Source organism: Schistocerca nitens, chromosome 2 (genome assembly GCF_023898315.1).
Source record: "Schistocerca nitens isolate TAMUIC-IGC-003100 chromosome 2, iqSchNite1.1, whole genome shotgun sequence".
Classification (NCBI taxonomy): domain Eukaryota; kingdom Metazoa; phylum Arthropoda; class Insecta; order Orthoptera; family Acrididae; genus Schistocerca; species Schistocerca nitens.
The window spans coordinates 703,827,465-703,843,771 of NC_064615.1; the positions used below are offsets into that span (position 1 = coordinate 703,827,465).

Here is a 16,307-nt window from a genome sequence, read left to right on the forward strand (position 1 = left end):
ATCAGTAGTTCTAATGGAATGTTGTCTATTCCCGGGGCCTTTTTTCGACTCTGGTCTTTCAGTGCTCTGTCAAACTCTTCACGCCGTATCTTATCTCCCATTTCATCTTCATCTACATCCTCTTCCATTTCCATAATATTGTCCTCAAGTACATCGCCCTTGTATAAACCCTATATATACTCCTTCCACCTTTCTGCCTTCCCTTCTTTGCTTAGAACTGGGTTTCCATCTAAGCTCTTGATATTCATACAAGTGGTTCTCTTCTCCCCAAAGGTCTCTTTAATTTTCCTGTAGGCAGTATCTCTCTTACCCCTAGTGAGACAAGCCTCTACATCCTTACATTTGTCCTCTAGCCATCCCTGCTTAGCCATTTTGCACTTTCTGTCGATCTCATTTTTGAGACGTTTGTATTCCCTTTTGCCTGCTTCATTTACTGCATTTTTATATTTTCTCCTTTCATCAATTAAATTCAATATTTCTTCTGTTACCCAAGGATTTCTATTAGCCCTCGTCTTTTTACCTACTTGATCCTCTGCTGCCTCCACTACTTCATCCCTCAGAGCTACCCATTCTTCTTCTACTGTATTTCTTTCCCCCATTCCTGTCAATTGCGCCCTTATGCTCTCCCTGAAAATCTCTACAACCTCTGGTTCTTTCAGTTTATCCAGGTTCCATCTCCTTAAATTCCCACCTTTTTGCAGTTTCTTCAGTTTCAATCTGCAGTTCATAACCAATAGATTGTGCTCAGAATCCACATCTGTCCCTGGAAATGTCTTACAATTTAAAACCTGGTTCCTAAATCCCTGTCTTACCATTATATAATCTATCTGATACCTATTAGTATCTCCAGGATTCTTCCAGGTATACAACCTTCTTTTATGATTCTTGACCAAGTGTTAGCTATGATTAAGGTATGCTCTGTGCAAAATTCTACAAGGCGGCTTCCTCTTTCATTTCTTCCCCCCAATCCATATTCACCTACTATGTTTCCTCCTCTCCCTTTTCCTACTGACGAATTCCAGTCACCCATGACTATTAAATTTTCGTCTCCCTTCACTACCTGAATAATTTCTTTTATCTCGTCATACATTTCATCAATTTCTTCATCATCTGCAGAGCTAGTTGGCATATAAACTTGTACTACTGTAGTAGGTATGGGCTTTGTGTCTATCTTGGCCACAATAATGCGTTCACTATGCTGCTTGTAGTAGCTAACCCGCACTCCTATTTTTTTATTCATTATTAAACCTACTCCTGCATTACCCCTATTTGATTTTGTATTTATAACCCTGTAATCACCTGACCAAAAGTCTTGTTCCTCCTGCCACCGAACTTCACTAATTCCCACTATATCTAACTTTAACCTATCCATTTCCCTTTTTAAATTTTCTAACCTACCTGCCCGATTAAGGGATCTGACATTCCACGCTCCGATCCGTAGAATGCCAGTTTTCTTTCTCCTGATAACGACGTCCTCTTGAGTAGTCCCCGCCCGGAGATCCGAATGGGGGACTATTTTACCTCCGGAATATTTTACCCAAGAGGACGCCATCATCATTTAATCATACAGTAAAGCTGCATGTCCTGGGGAAAAGTTACGGCTGTAGTTTCCCCTTGCTTTCAGCCGTTCGCAGTACCAGCACAGCAAGGCCGTTTTGGTTAATGTTACAAGGCCAGATCAGTCAATCATCCAGACTGTTGCCCCTGCAACTACTGAATAGGCTGCTGCCCCTCTTCAGGAACCACATGTTTGTCTGGCCTCTCAACAGATACCCCTCCGTTGTGGTTGCACCTACGGTACGGCCATCTGTATCGCTGAGGCACGCAAGCCTCCCCACCAACGGCAAGGTCCATGGTTCATGGGGGAAGGATTTATGATAATTTGATATAATTAGACCTTTTGTACCGAGCGAGATGGCGAAGTGGTTAGCATACTGGACGCGCATTCGAGAGGACAACGGTTCGAAACTGCGTCCGGCCGTCCATATTTAGGTTTCCCGGGATTTCGCCAGATCACTCCGGGCAGATGCTGGGATGGTTCCTTTGAAAGGGTATGGCCGATTTCCTTCCCCGTCCTTCAAGCATTCCTTGATCGGGCTCCCTATCCAATGTCCTCGATGCCGACGGAACATTAAACCGTACTCCATCTTATATAAACGAGATAGACGGAAAAAGAGATTTCAGTGAATCGCTCAGTCAATCTACCACCCACTGGAAACATTTAAGGCACTATGAGCAAGTCTCCTTTTGCACTCTTTCGCGGGATATGTGTAGCAGACCAGGGTAGGCGGAGAATCCAGACTCGTCATGTTACGTGATGAGACATTTTTCTTCGGTATGAGACGCACGGTCGTACTGAGAGCAATACTAGCAAATAATGGTTGCGAAATAATTAGAGGTGACCACGGGAAGGACAAACTGCTCTGTTACAACTCACAAATCGATATTATGCTCTTCCATATTGACGAGGTATTACCTCCACATTTGCCTTTGATTTGGCACCTCTTCGCTGATTACACTTGCCCCAAAAGAGATGTACCTCATCACATAAGTGCGTTAAACCTACGCATGCTCCGTCTCTTTGATATTTTGATAGCTTTTTCTTTCATGCACTGTTCCATACACACTCCAAACTTTGGATTCACTGAGCCGTTCGTTCTGGCTGTTGTAATTTTTATAACCGTTAACGCTTATAGGGGAGAGTCGAGCAGTATCGCACAGCAGTTTCTCATCTCTGGGTCTAACGGGAGCGCTTGAAACACCACTGAAGTCTGGAACATGGGACAACGATACCTCTCATGTTTTGATTCAAAACAACAAAGAGTTTCAGAATGGCAACAAGTTATATGTGAAAGTATCCTTTAAAATGTTTTAAGGCTCCTATAATTGCGAAGTCAAATAGTAAACTATCCAAAGTTGAGTAACCGAGAAATGTTGACGGAAAATATCTGAAGCTTGTTTAAGATGGAAATTGTGAATCTCACGTTACACGATGTGAATTCCAGGGTAGCCGGTCGAGCACAGAATTGGAGTGCGAGAAAGAAATCCGTTACCAACAAAATTTGCGTCCGCTATCTGCCTCTGTGACAAAATGACTTTGTTAAATGTTGGCCCTGAATGTTCTGAAACTTTGTTAACTGAATAAAACGCATTTATATATAACCGATCTGAGTGTCAAAATTAAATTTTGCTCACCGTACTCGCGTTGTGCAAAAGGAGGTTTGATTTCATCAGCACTCAAAAATGTTATTCAGCACACAACTCGCGAGTGTGCAGTCAAATAAAACCAAGAACACAAATGAGAAGCCCACATCTCGTGGTCGTGCGGTAGCGTTCTCGCTTCCCACGCCCGGGTTCCCGGGTTCGATTCCCGGCGGGGTCAGGGATTTTCTCTGCCTCGTGATGGCTGGGTGTTGTGTGCTGTCCTTAGGTTAGTTAGGTTTAAGTAGTTCTAAGTTCTAGGGGACTTATGACCACAGCAGTTGAGTCCCATAGTGCTCAGAGCCATTTGAACCATTTGAACAAATGAGAAATCGGGTACTAATCTCACCGAGAAGGAAATAACTGAATCAGCACTTTAAGTTTTGGCTCTGAGCACTATGGGACTTAACACCTGAGGTCATCAGTCCCCTAGAACTTAGAACTAATTAAACCTAACTAACCTAAGGACATCACAGACATCCATGCCCGAGGCAGGATTCGAACCTGCGACCGTAGCCGGCGCGCTGTCCCAGACTGAAGCGTCTAGAACCGCTTGGCCACTCTGGCCGGCACTTTAAGTTTTAACTGAGCATCATTAAGTCATAGCAGCTATACAGCTTGCCACACTTCTCCACATGAACTAATTCGAAAAATCTCTCAGAAGACTGGGTTCAGTGCTACATTTACGGGTGTTGGGCCTATGAGAATTGTGCCCGTAAAGAGCTGAGCAGTACACTTGTCATAAATGTGTCACTGAACGTCTACTCTGTTAAACAAGTGTATTATGAAGCTAAGACTATTCGTGTCAATGTTCTTTCACTTCAAATTTTAGTACTTTAGTTTAAGGTCCATTTACGGTGCAATTAAAACATTTTTGTAACAAAAATTACTTTTTTTGCACGTCAAAATTTCATGTCTGATTAATGCTTCTCTTCAAAAATTAAAACCACGAAAATGCAAAGGATGGAAAAAATATAAAAGAATCGACGAAAGTATATTCTTAGGCCATTGGGTTTTATAATTTCATTAAGTAACATATCATAGTACTATATATGATTTCGAAAAAGTTTGCGTGTTCTGCATAAATCAGGAGCCTCTTACCGTGGAGCGGCTCCCGTCACTGTACCTGACAGTGTTATTTCTAGGGCTCTTTTTGTGAGTAAGGGAAATAAGATGACTATAGCTATAACTACGCAGACTAATGTAAAAGCTCGCTCAAAGGAAACGTGCAGTAGAGTTACTTGAGATGAAATTGTTCTTGGAAATATCCATTAACCGTGACGAATAGACTGTAATGAGAAGTTGTAGCACTTGCCACCGCCATTCATCGTTAAGGAAAGGCCGAGGCCGTTCTTTGAGTCCACGGCGGTTACTGCACTCTGCCAGGAAGGCGCTGACGTCACGGCCTCCGCAGGCGCGCCTCGCGGTCTAACCGGGAGCAAACAATGCCTGCGCGCAGTGTGGGGATGCACCGACGGGAAGACCGACCCCAGACGCCGGGGTATAAAGGCTACTGCCAGCTGGGAGCTCGATGCATCCACTGGCTGGCAGAGAAACAGCAGCATCAACCCGACCGCCGCGAAAGAGCAAGTAAGTCTTCCGGCAAACATACTGGTCTTTGATGTGATGCTGCGAACTTTCATAGGAAATACGGATGTGATTCTAGTAAAGTTAGACTCTGATTTGGATTACTGATAGGTGAGAGTGACACATAAAATATTTAAATTTTGTTTCCGTTATTGGCAAGTTTACTCGCACTTTCACTGTTAGTCTTGTCAATTGGTTGTGTTGTTGTTGTGGTCTTCAGTCCTGAGACTGGTTTGATGCAGCTCTCCATGCTACTCTATCCTGTGCAAGCTTCTTCATCTCCCAGTGCCTACTGCAACCTACATCCTTCTGAATCTGCTTAGTGTATGCATCTCTTGGTCTCCCTCTACGATTTTTACCCTCCACGCTGCCCACCAATACAAAATTGGTGATCCCTTGATGCCTCAGAACATGTCCTACCAACCGAACCCCTCTTCTCGTCAAGTTGTACCACAAACTCCTCTTCTCCCCAATCCTATTCAGTACCTCCTCATTAGTTATGTGATCTACCCATCTAATCTTCAGCATTCTTCTGTAGCACCACATTTCGAAAGCTTCTATTCTCTTCTTGTCCAAACTATTTATCGTCCATGTTTCACTTCCATACATGGCTACACTCCATACAAATACTTTCAGAAAAGACTTCCTGACACTTAAATCCATACTCGATGTTAACAAATTTCTCTTCTTCAGAAACGCTTTCCTTGCCATTGCCAGTCTACATTTAATATCCTCTCTACTTCGACCATCGTCAGTTATTTTGCTCCCCAAATAGCAAAACTCCTTTACTACTTTAAGTGTCTCATTTCCTAATCTAATACCCTCAACATCACCCGACTTAATTCGACTACATTCCATTATCCTCGTTTTGCTTTTGTTGATGTTCATCTTATGTCCTCCCTTCAAGACACCATCCAATCCGTTCAACTGCTCTTCCAAGTCCTTTGCTGTCTCTGACAGAATTACAATGTCATCGGCGAACCTCAAAGTTTTTATTTCTTCTCCATGGATTTTAATACCTACTCCGAATTTTTCTTTTGTTTCCTTTACTGCTTGCTCAATATACAGATTGAATAACATCGGGGAGAGGCTACAACCCTGTCTTACTCCCTTCCCAACCACTGCTTCCCTTTCATGTCCCTCGACTCTTATAACTGCCATCTGGTTTCTGTACAAATTGTAAATGGCCTTTCGCTCCCTGTATTTTACCCCTGCCACCTTTAGAATTTGAAAGAGAGTATTCCAGTCAACATTGTCAAAAGCTTTCTCTAAGTCTACAAATGCTTTACTGCCCTTGACCAGTTCGAGACGCAGTCAACAGGAGGTGCACATTTAGTTTAACACCGCACAAAGCTACTGAGAGCCTTGACGTTCGCAGTTACTAACGATCTTCTTTCTCCTTTTCTGCGTGGGTACAGAATTTATGTCAGAGGGCGCATTTTACGTGTTTAGTGCACTTGAACCTCACCTGCAGCACAATAAGTAACATACTGTGGCGAAATTAGAAATTACAGTAGATTTTGACATTGTCATCACATCACGTTAATCCGTTAACAATAGGGTCTATAGTCTGTATGATTATCACTAATTTCAAATAAAGTTTCAAGGAATGGCTCTGAGCACTATGGGACTTAACTTCTGAGGTCATCAGTCCCCTAGAGCTTAGAACTACTTAAACCTAACTAACCTAAGGACATCACACACGCCAATGCGCGAGACAGGATTCGAACCTGCGACAGTAGCGGTCGCGCGGTTCCAGACTGTAGCGCCTAGAAACGTTAGACCACCCCGGCCGGCAAATAAAGTTTCATCTTGAGCGGGCTACTGGTAATACAAAGCTAACAGCTGCTAAGAAAATATTTGTGTTTTTTCAGAATTTGTGCAGAATGACGACTACATATGGACAACAAGCCGGCCGGGGTGGCCGAGCGGTTCTAGGCGCTTCAGTCTGAACCGCGCGACCGCTACAGTCGCAGGTTCGAATCCTGCCTCTGGCATCGATGTGTGTGATGTCCATAGGTTAGTTAGCTTTAAGTAGTTCTAAGTTCTAGGGGGCTGATGACCTCAGATGTTAAGTCCCATAGTGCTCAGAGCCATTTGAACCATTTGAATGGACAACGACCACTATGAACTATTTATACGAGGTGCATTCAAGCTCTAAGGCCTCCGATTTTTTTTCTAATTAACTACTCACCCGAAATCGATGAAACTGGAGTTACTTCTCGACGTAATCGCCCTGCAGACGTACACATTTTTCACAACGTTGACGCCATGATTCCATGGCAGCGGCGAAGGCTTCTTTAGGAGTCTGTTTGACCAATGGAAAATCGCTGAGGCAACAGCAGCATGGCTGGTGAATGTGCGGCCACGGAGAGTGTCTTTCATTGTTGGAAAAAGCCAAAAGTCACTAGGAGCCAGGTCAGGTGAGTAGGGAGCATGAGGAATCACTTCGAAGTTGTTATCACGAAGAAACTGTTGCGTAACGTTAGCTCGATGTGCGGGTGCGTTGTCTTGGTGAAACAGCACACGCGCAGCCCTTCCCGGACGTTTTTGTTGCAGTGCAGGAAGGAATTTGTTCTTCAAAACATTTTCGTAGGATGCACCTGTTACCGTAGTGCCCTTTGGAACGCAATGGGTAAGGATTACGCCTTCGCTGTCCCAGAACATGGACACCATCATTTTTTTCAGCACTGGCGGTTACCCGAAATTTTTTTGGTGGCAGTGAACCTGTGTGCTTCCATTGAGCTGACTGGCGCTTTGTTTCTGGATTGAAAAATGGCATCCACGTCTCATCCATTGTCACAACCGACGAAAAGAAAGTCCCATTCATGCTGTCGTTGCGCGTCAACATTACTTGGCAACATGCCACATGGGCAGCCATGTGGTCATCCGTCAGCATTCGTGGCACCCACCTGGATTACACTTCTCGCATTTTCAGGTCGTCATGCAGGATTGTGTGCACAGAACCCACAGAAATGCCAACTCTGGAGGCGATCTGTTCAACAGTCATTCGGCGATCCCCCAAAACAATTCTCTCCACTTTCTCGATCATGTCGTCAGACCGGCTTGTGCGAGCCCGAGGTTGTTTCGGTTTGTTGTCACACGATGTTCTGCCTTCATTAAACTGTCGCACCCAAGAACGCACTTTCGACACATCCATAACTCCATCACCACGTGTCTCCTTCAACTGTCGATGAATTTCAATTGGTTTCACACCATGCAAATTCAGAAAACGAATGATTGCACGCTGTTCAAGTAAGGAAAACGTCGCCATTTTAAGTATTTAAAACAGTTCTCATTCTCGCCGCTGGTGGTAAAATTCCATCTGCCGTACGGTGCTGCCATCTCTGGGACGTATTGACAATGAACTCGGCCTCATTTTAAAACAATGCGCATGTTTCTAGACCCCAGTCGTATACAGGATGACTAGTATATATCGTTCGACAGTAATGTACATTACATTATAGTTATCATCGGTCCAAATTAATGATCAATACATACCATTTTATAAAACAGCCTAACCATTCACCATCAAGGAACAAAGCCATAACTATGTTTTAAAACAGTTAGTTTTCTAGATTTCTTCAATTATCTAATTGTTAGAAGTTCTCTCCGTGACAGGAACGTTATCTCAGGAAGGAGAAATTAGTTTGAATTATATCGTGCAAGCTGCAAGATATACGGAATTACTTACTGCATAATTATATTGTAACATAATTTTTTAATAGAGAAGACGCCACTGACGTTTATTTGTGTACAATAATCGGTTTGATCTCCACATTGCCTCTCATGTTTCTACAATACGTGTAGACAATGTATCTTTACTATCAGTTATTTTAAGAAATCTTTTGTTTCCAATTCTTAAGCATGTCTGATGAGTCAACAATACGTTCCGAAGAAATGAATTTCCATTTTCGTTAAGAATGGTAAAGATTGCTATACTTAACACTGGAATAAAGTGTGTACGTCGGTGACAGATCTCTTCATCAATATTCGAATCTCGTGCGATCTGGTGAGGTGCTGGTAATGATCAGTTAGTTTGCTTTACGGGCTACCACAGGGAAGAACGGTGAGCTACCCTCAGCTATGGGCGTTCGTACAAAAAATAACTTTCTTTCTAGTAAGACGCCGCTCTTGTGTAATTCATGGCAATGGCATGTATCAGAAGACGGGGAGAATTATTTAATCTTTCCTAAGAATCTTCATTTCTCTGATGTTTCGCCAGATACTTGAAAGCTCGTTTTTTCCCATTGGATATCTGAAGTCAGCGCAAAGAAATACTCCTTATCATGTCTTTCTTGCGACGCCGAGTGTCTACAGCAATTGTCGGTTTGTTTCTCATTACAAACATAATGACAACTGTAGTTGTACACTCCCATTCGATAAAGCGGTCATAAATTAGTCTAGTGCGATGGTCGTTTTTATCGATGTTTTTTAACAGGGACATTAAAACAGGAAGAAACACAACACTCCAGCAGTGAATGCTGGAGTACTGGTTACTCTTCGTGTTTCACTGTCCCAGTTAATACATATCGTTAAAACCGACTGTCGCATTAAACACTTGAAATTCCGATCTAAAAATCACTTTCTGAGTAACGAGAAACAAACTGACGCTTCCTGTCAACGCTTGTCGTCGCATGAAAGACGTTGTAGCAGTATTTGTTTGTACCGACTCCAGTTAAAAGTTACAAAAACTAAATTAGAAATATCGGCCGAAACACAAGAGAAGCTCTTGGGAGAGATAGGACAGATCCTGTGGAGAGGACATCTCCTGCGTTGAAGTGTAAAATAAAATTGTGGGTAACAGGGCGATGACAAAATAGGACATGCTAGAGGCGTGTAAAGTCTGCATTGAATTTTCAGGCAAGATCTGCCTCGTAGCTGTGGACCTGGTCTTTCAGTAGCCACAGAAGAACCGTACGTAGTTCAGAGTCGAACCCGAGCTGAATCGCTTCCGAGTAGAACTAGTTTGCCAGATGTGTCGGTCATACCAGAACTTACAAAATTCTTCTCACCCCACACGTTTATCATGTAGTTATTCCGTCTTGTATAATTACAGTTAAACTACTTTGCTGTGACACACACTAATATCGCCAGTTAAAAGAACTCAGAGTGTGAAATACTTTCCCCAATCATTAAATTACAGTACGCAATCTCGTACTTTGGAGCCGCTGGATACTCGCTTTCCTGCTAATACAAAGATCATAACCTATGGTACTCCCTAATCATTGTCGTTCGTTTCATTTGGAGGTAACAGCCACCAACTGTTCTGTTCCAGAGTCACGCAGAGTCAACCACTATGAAGACAGCCGTGCTGTTCCTCGTCCTGAGCGCCGTGGTTCTCAGCTGTGCCTTCCCGTCTCCGGAGGACAAGGTAATGCATGTTGATTTATTTGCAGTGTAAAAAAAAAACTTTTTATGTCCTCAAATAACACAGAGATTTAGTATGTGGCGTGAAAGCGAATTGGTTCATAATTAAATCAGACAAGAGTTAATGACTAATTTCTGGCACTGAAATCGATCTATCATCAGTCAGCAGCTGACGGTTGAAGTGATCGATGCAACAAGCAGAAATCGACAGAGACAAGTACTGTTTTGACCAGAAAGGAGGTGGAGTCTTCCTACACGTCGGTCAGGGGCCTCAAGATGGCGTATAATCGCCGAAACTGGTGTTGCTGTTGTGGTCTTCAGTCCTGAGACTGGTTTGATGCAGTTCTCCATGCTACTCTATCCTGTGCAAGCTTATCCATCTCCCAGTACCTACTGCAACCTACATCCTTCTGAATCTGCTTAGTGTATTCATCCCTTGGTCTCCCTCTACGATTTTTACCCTCCACGCTGCCCTCCAATACTAAATTGGTGATCCCTTGATGCCTCAGAACATGTCCTACCAACCGATCCCTTCTTCTGGTCAAGTTATGCCACAAACTTCTCTTCTCCCCAATCCTGTTCAATACTTCCTCATTAGTTATGTGACCCGGCCGAAGTGGCCGCGCGGTTCTGGCGCTGCAATCTGGAACCGCGAGACCGCTACGGTCGCAGGTTCGAATCCTGCCTCGGGCATGGATGTGTGTGATGTCCTTAGGTTAGTTAGGTTTAACTAGTTCTAAGTTCTAGGGGACTAATGACCTCAGCAGTTGAGTCCCATAGTGCTCAGAGCCATTTGAACCATTTTGAACCATTTTGAGCCATTTTTGAGCCAGTTATGTGATCTACCCATCTAATCTTCAGCATTCTTCTGTAGCACCACATTTCGAAAGCTTCTATTCTCTTCTTGTCCAAACTATTTATCGTCCATGTTTCACTTCCATACATTGCTACACTCCATACAAATATTTTCAGAAATGACTTCTTGACACTTAAATCTATACTCGATGTTAACAAATTTCTCTTCTTCAGAAACGCTTTCCTCGCCATTGCCAGTCTACATTTTATATCCTCTCTACTTCGACTATCATCAGTTATTTTGCTCCCCAAATAGCAAAACTCCTTTACTACTTTAAGTGTCTCATTTCCTAATCTAATTCCCTCAGCATCACCCGACTTAATTCGACTACATTCGCCAAATAAAATAAGTTTAGAAATTAGACGACTGGAAGGTGTTTGATTTAACACCCTGTAACGAACAGCCGAGTCCCGGAACCATCTTTGAAAAGATGGACATACAGAGACTTAAAATTATACAGGTATACTGGGAGAGGCTCTCCATATTTTCCATTCATATGATCTATTAAGCTTATACCTCTGCAGTTTGAAACAATTTAATACAAAACCAAATTACGTAAATAGTAAAATTACAATACGTTAGCTTTATTAATAAGATAAAAAGAGGAAATAATCGTAAATAAAGTGATATCGTTACCGCAGTCGCCTGGCAAATATCATCATCAGTAATACCACACAAGGTGTAAACAGAATAAACTGCTAATATTATAGGGAAAGGTACATCTCGGTGTGCTTGACGAAAAAAGTCTAACGAAATATCATTGATCTAAAACTAGACACCATCCGAGTAGGTCTCGGAAGACCCCTCAGCCTATATGTGTCACCGGATGCGGATATGGAGGGGCGTGAGGCCATCACGCCGCTGTCGCGACTATTGAAACTTTTCGTAACGGCAGCCGCTACTTCTCAATCGAGTAGCTCTTCCATTTGCCTCACGAGAGCTGAGTGCATCCTCGGTAGACCGGATGGTCACCTATTCAAGCCAAGTCCGACAGCGCTTAACTTCGGTGATCTGACGAGAACAAATGTCGCCACTGCGGCAAGGCCGTTGGTATACCATTGTATCACGTTCTTTATTTTCGTATTCCTAAAACACAGATATTTGTATTTTTGATAGTAGACACATCTCTGTTTACTTTGTCAACTGTCGCCACACGACTTTGTTCGTGTATTATCGACAGCGACGTGGCAGTCGGAGAAAGGTAACGGGCGAATCAGAGCAATGTAAACTGGACGTGTACAACAGCGCAGCGCGGCGGCTAGGTACTACCGAAACAAGAGATTTAAACAGTCATTGGGGTGTCAAGAACGTGTAATTCGTTTTACGTGAACAATGAATTAAGTACAACCAGACGTTTTCTCTTTTACGTTACCAGAACGAAGGTCGTGGTAGTAATGAAAAGTGTCGATCGTGCAGGAAGTCTTCGTTGTGGGAAGTGTTCTGGATAAATTCGCAGAGCTGCCATCGCAATACCATTTGCCTCGCCATAAATTAAATTAATATCGCCTAGTTCAGTGATAGTAAATCTCCCTTCCTTCCTAACATTTAACGGAGTTGCAACGTCTGCACAGATAACTCGACGACTGCCGACGATCGACATATTACAGTGACACAACCAAGCAGGGCATTGTTAGAAATTTGTAGTAAGTAAGTTCCTATGGGACCAAACTGCTAAAGTCATCGTCCCCTAGGCTTACACACTACTTAGTCTAGTAAATAACACGAACCGTCCGTTAATAAAAGTGTACCTGTGTTAGGGGAGGGTGGACGAGGCAACACGTAGTGTATTGAGCCTGTTTAATGAATTCTCCCAGTTTATTGTGCATAATGTTTCCACAAGTCACGCCTAATCCGTGTGTGCTGTCCAGAGTCCTTTCCGAAAACATTATCGCGAGATGAACCTTTCTTCCTGGGACAGCCGTAGGAAATGGACCAACATGTTACTAGACGTTTTAAATCAATTACTTGTGTTCGGCTAACAGGAGCTTTTTGGCACTTTATACCGTTTATATCCTGTATAGCTACGTGGGATCGCGTGCTATCAGTATTACATAAACGTTTGAGTTACCACAAGTCACGAGGCTTCTTTTGTACTATATCTGTGATCGCTATTGTATAGTTACGCTTGCTACGTTAGTGAATGGAGCTTATATTTGTGACAAGAGTACATTTCATGTTACTGATTTTTGAATATACAAAAGAAATAAAACGACACACTAAAATGGAACTATCTGAATAGGACGGAACTTGGTAGATGTGATGAACATGTATCGACAAATAAATCACTACAATTTCATAAAAACTGGATGGTTTATTCGAGAGCAGGTCAGTAACGCGTTGGTCCACATCTAGCCCTTCATGGCAAGCCATCTTGAGCTTACATTCCAGCAAGATGGAGCTCGCTGACGCACGTCGGGAGTTTCTACTGGCCGTCTTCGTGCTTGCCAAACCCAGCCTTGTCCAGCAAGACCTATCTTTCCCCAGTTGAGTACGTCTGGAACATTATGATCAGGGTCCTCCAACCAACTCGGGATTTTGACGATTTAACGGGCCAGTGGGACAAAAATTGGCACGAGGACATCCATCAAATCAATCAATGCCAAGGCGAATAACTGGTAGTATGAGGGCCAAAGATTGACCAACGCGTTATTGACGTACTCAATTTGTGAAGCGGTTTCTCTTGAAGAAGTCATCCATTTTTTTCTGCAATAGTAATCGTTTGTTTGTCTCTACACATCCATCACATATGCATATTTCCGTCCCATTCGTGTAATTCCTTTGAGTTGCGTAATTCTTTTGTCTTACTGTATATTTCCGTGTAAGTAACTTTCATAGTTTTATTTGCTACAAATGCTTGTTTAATGATCCCTATTGTTAAACTTTGTCTGATATACCACTGTTTTGTTCTCTTTTTTCTTGTATTTGAAACAACCACAGCGAGACCGTCGTCATATCTTCCAATTCCATCGTCGTTTACTTACTCTCCTGAAAAGAACTAACTAAACGAAATGTAGTGTCTCACTTTTGGTGACAAATAGTGATGTGTTGACCTCATGCCCCCCTCCCTCTCCCCCCCAAATATAGCCATAGTCAGGAGTGGACACTATGGTCAGCAGAAATCACGTGACTTTGCATTTGATGTAATTTTAACAATATTCCAAATGCTCCTCAGGAGGACCGTGGCGGAGTGGACGTGGACGTGCACAGAGAGAAGGGCGTGGGCACGGTGGTGGGCGCCCAGGGCCACGGAAACGTCTGGAAGAGCGACGACGGCAACACCCGGGTGGACGCCGAAGGCTCCTGGCAGAGGGTGTACCACGGGCCTGGTGCCGGCAAACCCAACTACTCCGGCGGCATCCGCTTCTCCCACAGGTGGCGGTAACCGACCTGTACTACCTGCCTGTCGCTACAGCCTCAGGGAGAGTACCTTGTCGCCGGAATTGCTGTACTTCGCCATGCAACGTTTCTTCAGAAACGAGTGCCACTTTCGTACCTGTACTATTTACCATCAACATTTAGTTACCAACATCTTTAATTGGTAATAAATAACACATTATAAAAACTTTTTTGTTTCCTTTCTTTATGTAACGCTCCACCCAGTGCTGGGTGTCACCAAACTAAATTGTTATATGTTCTAATGTTTCACGATATTAAAACCACAGTGAAAATTCGGTGAAGTTTTGCACAGATGTGTGTCTAGTATGCCCGTCATCGCGTCATGTGGCTCTTTTCAGTTCTGAGTGGGCAGTGAGCACGTAAAGATGCCTAGAACAAAAGAGTCTCCCACCGAGAGTGAAGAGCGTGCTGCCACTTGCCGAGGGTGTCCGCCTGACTTCATGCAGGCCACATGTCGTACCTGCCACGCATGATAGCAAAGTGCAGCAGTGGAGCAGGAACCCACTGCTACGTTTTCGACGGGAAGTGTTTGATCACCCACGTTACAACCTACACGTGGTTTCCTCTGATTTTTCTCTCTTTGCTCGCATGAACCGTTACCTGTGAGGACAGCATTTTGGTCGAAAAAACAAGCTGGAGACCAGCGTACAGAATTCGCGGAAAGCTGCTGCCTTCTATGATGAAGGTGCTTGAAAAGTGGTAAACCCTGCAACAAAAATCTAAGTCAGAGCGGCGACTAGAGAAGGAACTGGAAGATGTTGCTAAATTTAAAAGAACCTTACATTTCTGTTTTTCTCTGTGGTTTCCATTTCACGACCAATAAGACCTTGCAAAAAAATAAATAAATAAATATAAACATAAAAAACGGCCTCGTCTCATGTCTTATCACTGACAGAATTCGCATCTGGCATCACCTGTTCGTTACGATAAAATGCAAACCTCTCTCATCTGGTACACAGAATAAGGGGACAAGACACAGTGCTAACAACATACGGCCAATCTCATGGTTACCTATTGGATATTATCCAAAACAAAAGGTAGGAGGAACACTGTAATCTACGACCTCGAAAATGGATTTTCAGACTGCTTCGCAAATTATTTATCTGTCAGCGCTTTGAACTCATCCTGATTGACACATTCTTTTCTTCATTCCTTTTATAACAATTTGAGTGAACGAAGACAACAATAAGAACTGAGATGCTGCGGTTCAGACGCATTACTCACACATTTTTGACACATTATAATGCAAAAAGTACTTACATCATATGAAATCTGGAAATTAGATAACGGGAAGTAAATTATCGGCAGCAGTCATTAGTTAAAGTAACCTTCACCAGGCAGATTGAGTCGACAAACGTTTAAAGGGCGCTACACCGGCACATTTGCTAGAGCCACAGTAACAACGGTTATTCGTTGACGGGAAAGAGAAAAGGGATCCTGTTTTACACGCTTTGCAACGAATCGCGGATCACGATGTTCAGACCGGATGTGTAACGGTTTCCGCTGACCGGCTGTCAAATGCTAAAAGGGCGAGAACTCTGTGACGCGGCGCGTCTTTGGTGGTTTTTTGTTTAATTAATACTTAATTATAATTGTCCCCTCCACTAGTTTTAACAGTTTATACTCACGTTGCAACTAAAATATTAGTGTAAATTTAGAACAAATATAAACTAGCTGTGATTTAGTTAATAGCTGTTGTTCAGCAGCTGTTGTGCTTACTATTTTAACAAATATAAAACTCAGTCATCAGATGCACAAAAATTTTATTAAATTAACTTCCCGATCTAGACTGATTACTCTGTCATCTTCAGAAGTTTGTATAGGTTTAAATTATAGACAAACCGACGTCAAATAAGGATCAGACGATAAAGGCGTCCTACAACGAAGTAGTAAAAAA

At 43.0% G+C, this 16,307-nt stretch overlaps 1 protein-coding gene across 1 annotated transcript; it reads left to right on the forward strand.

The window, feature by feature from the left end:
- Positions 1-4,749: 4,749 nt before the first annotated feature.
- On the forward strand, positions 4,750-14,580 carry LOC126234573 (uncharacterized). The gene is made up of 3 exons (XM_049943277.1): positions 4,750-4,791; positions 10,067-10,162; positions 14,187-14,580. Exons 2-3 carry the CDS (start codon positions 10,088-10,090, stop codon positions 14,394-14,396), a joined length of 285 nt encoding a protein of 94 aa, XP_049799234.1. The 5' UTR covers positions 4,750-4,791; positions 10,067-10,087; the 3' UTR covers positions 14,397-14,580.
- The last annotated feature ends 1,727 nt before the right edge of the window (positions 14,581-16,307 follow it).